This window comes from Fulmarus glacialis, unplaced genomic scaffold (assembly GCF_000690835.1).
Source record: "Fulmarus glacialis isolate BGI_N327 unplaced genomic scaffold, ASM69083v1 scaffold12779, whole genome shotgun sequence".
Taxonomy (NCBI): Eukaryota; Metazoa; Chordata; class Aves; order Procellariiformes; family Procellariidae; genus Fulmarus; species Fulmarus glacialis.
In genome coordinates, this window is record NW_009231452.1 from 12,454 (window position 1) to 13,721 (window position 1,268).

Consider the following 1,268-nt stretch of genomic DNA (forward strand, 5'->3'; position numbering starts at 1 on the left):
TAGAAAGGTTCATATTTTATATCATTATGAAAACCTAGTTCATCTTTATATTGTCTTGTGCAGAACTTCTTAGGCAGAATTTTTTTTTAAGTTCACATTACTAGAGGGTAGAAAGAGGGGGAGTTAATATGTTTGTTCTGACCTCAAGTGAAAGCTTGTATTCTGCAAGGAAAACATGGGGATAGCTGAGAGTGGCAGAAATCACCTGTGTATTTCGCTCAGGCTTGTAACAGTGCTGTCTTTTAAATAAAACTTGTCGTGCATATTTACTGCTCGATTGCCACCTGCCAATCACCATTACTTAATGCAAATTGCTTTGGGACAGCTTCTGATCATGAAAATAATAAACTGGCAGCACTTTGCTCCAGTGTAAGTGGTGTTACAAAATCACTGCAGTTCTTTTCCTAGAGTATATCTTTGACTAATAACGTCCTTGCATTTCTTTTGGCAGTATGGAATGCTACTGTATCAGAATTACAGAATTCCCCAGCAGAGAAAAGCCATGCTTCCACACTTTTCCACTCCAGTAGTAAGTAATGAACTTTACCTCGTTAATGTATGATGTTGGAAAAGATACATTTGCTTTTGCATTTTAAAAGTGGAAAATTTTATGCTAAGGAATGTAAATTCAGCATTGTGTAGCAAATCGATATAAAGTTCACGTTTCACTCGAGTACAGTTTACGTGGTTGGCTCTCCATTATCTTAGGCTTACATGATCCACATGACTGAAAAAATCTTGGATACGTCAGGCACTTTGAGATGTACAGTACAGAGACATCTGGCTGTCTCTGCAGAAGCCAGCTTAGGTCTGGCAAAACTAAGACGTAAATCTCTTAAAATATGTTGGGCCAAGAGCTGACTGTTAGCTATCTAAAAGTGAAGATCCTATATTTGGATCCCAAATGGCCCTGGAAATGGCTGGGGTATAGTAATAGGGCAAGTGGGCAACTTCAGCAATACAGATTTTGTTCTCAGCCTTTGAATCCTCTCCCTCCCCTACGGCCTAAAAAGAAAAGCCGTCTATTTTTGTGTCTGCAAATCTTTTGGAAGGGGAAAAAAAAATGAGATGTGTTTTCTGTGCTGTTGAAGGATAACTTTGGACAGTCTTCTGAAACCAACACATTTTGAAATGAAACTCTCAAGCTGGTTTTTTCTTTCCCTGTTTTTTGAAACAAGTGAAAATTCCTTTTCAGAGAAGTGTATCTGAAAACTCACTAGTAGCAATGGATTTTTCGGGGCAAATAGGAAGAGTTATTGAAAATCCTG

General features: G+C 38.2%; 1 protein-coding gene across 1 annotated transcript in view; it reads left to right on the forward strand.

Annotated features, from left to right (window-relative positions):
* The window catches only part of GRB10 (growth factor receptor-bound protein 10), a gene marked incomplete at its 5' end in the record, with an annotated part of 17,176 nt that overhangs the window by 9,614 nt on the left and 6,294 nt on the right, over positions 1-1,268 (forward strand). Inside the window, one exon of the mRNA XM_009584584.1 lies at positions 452-529. Within this exon, the coding sequence (XP_009582879.1) occupies positions 452-529 (78 nt within the window). The remainder of the gene's footprint in view (positions 1-451; positions 530-1,268) is intronic.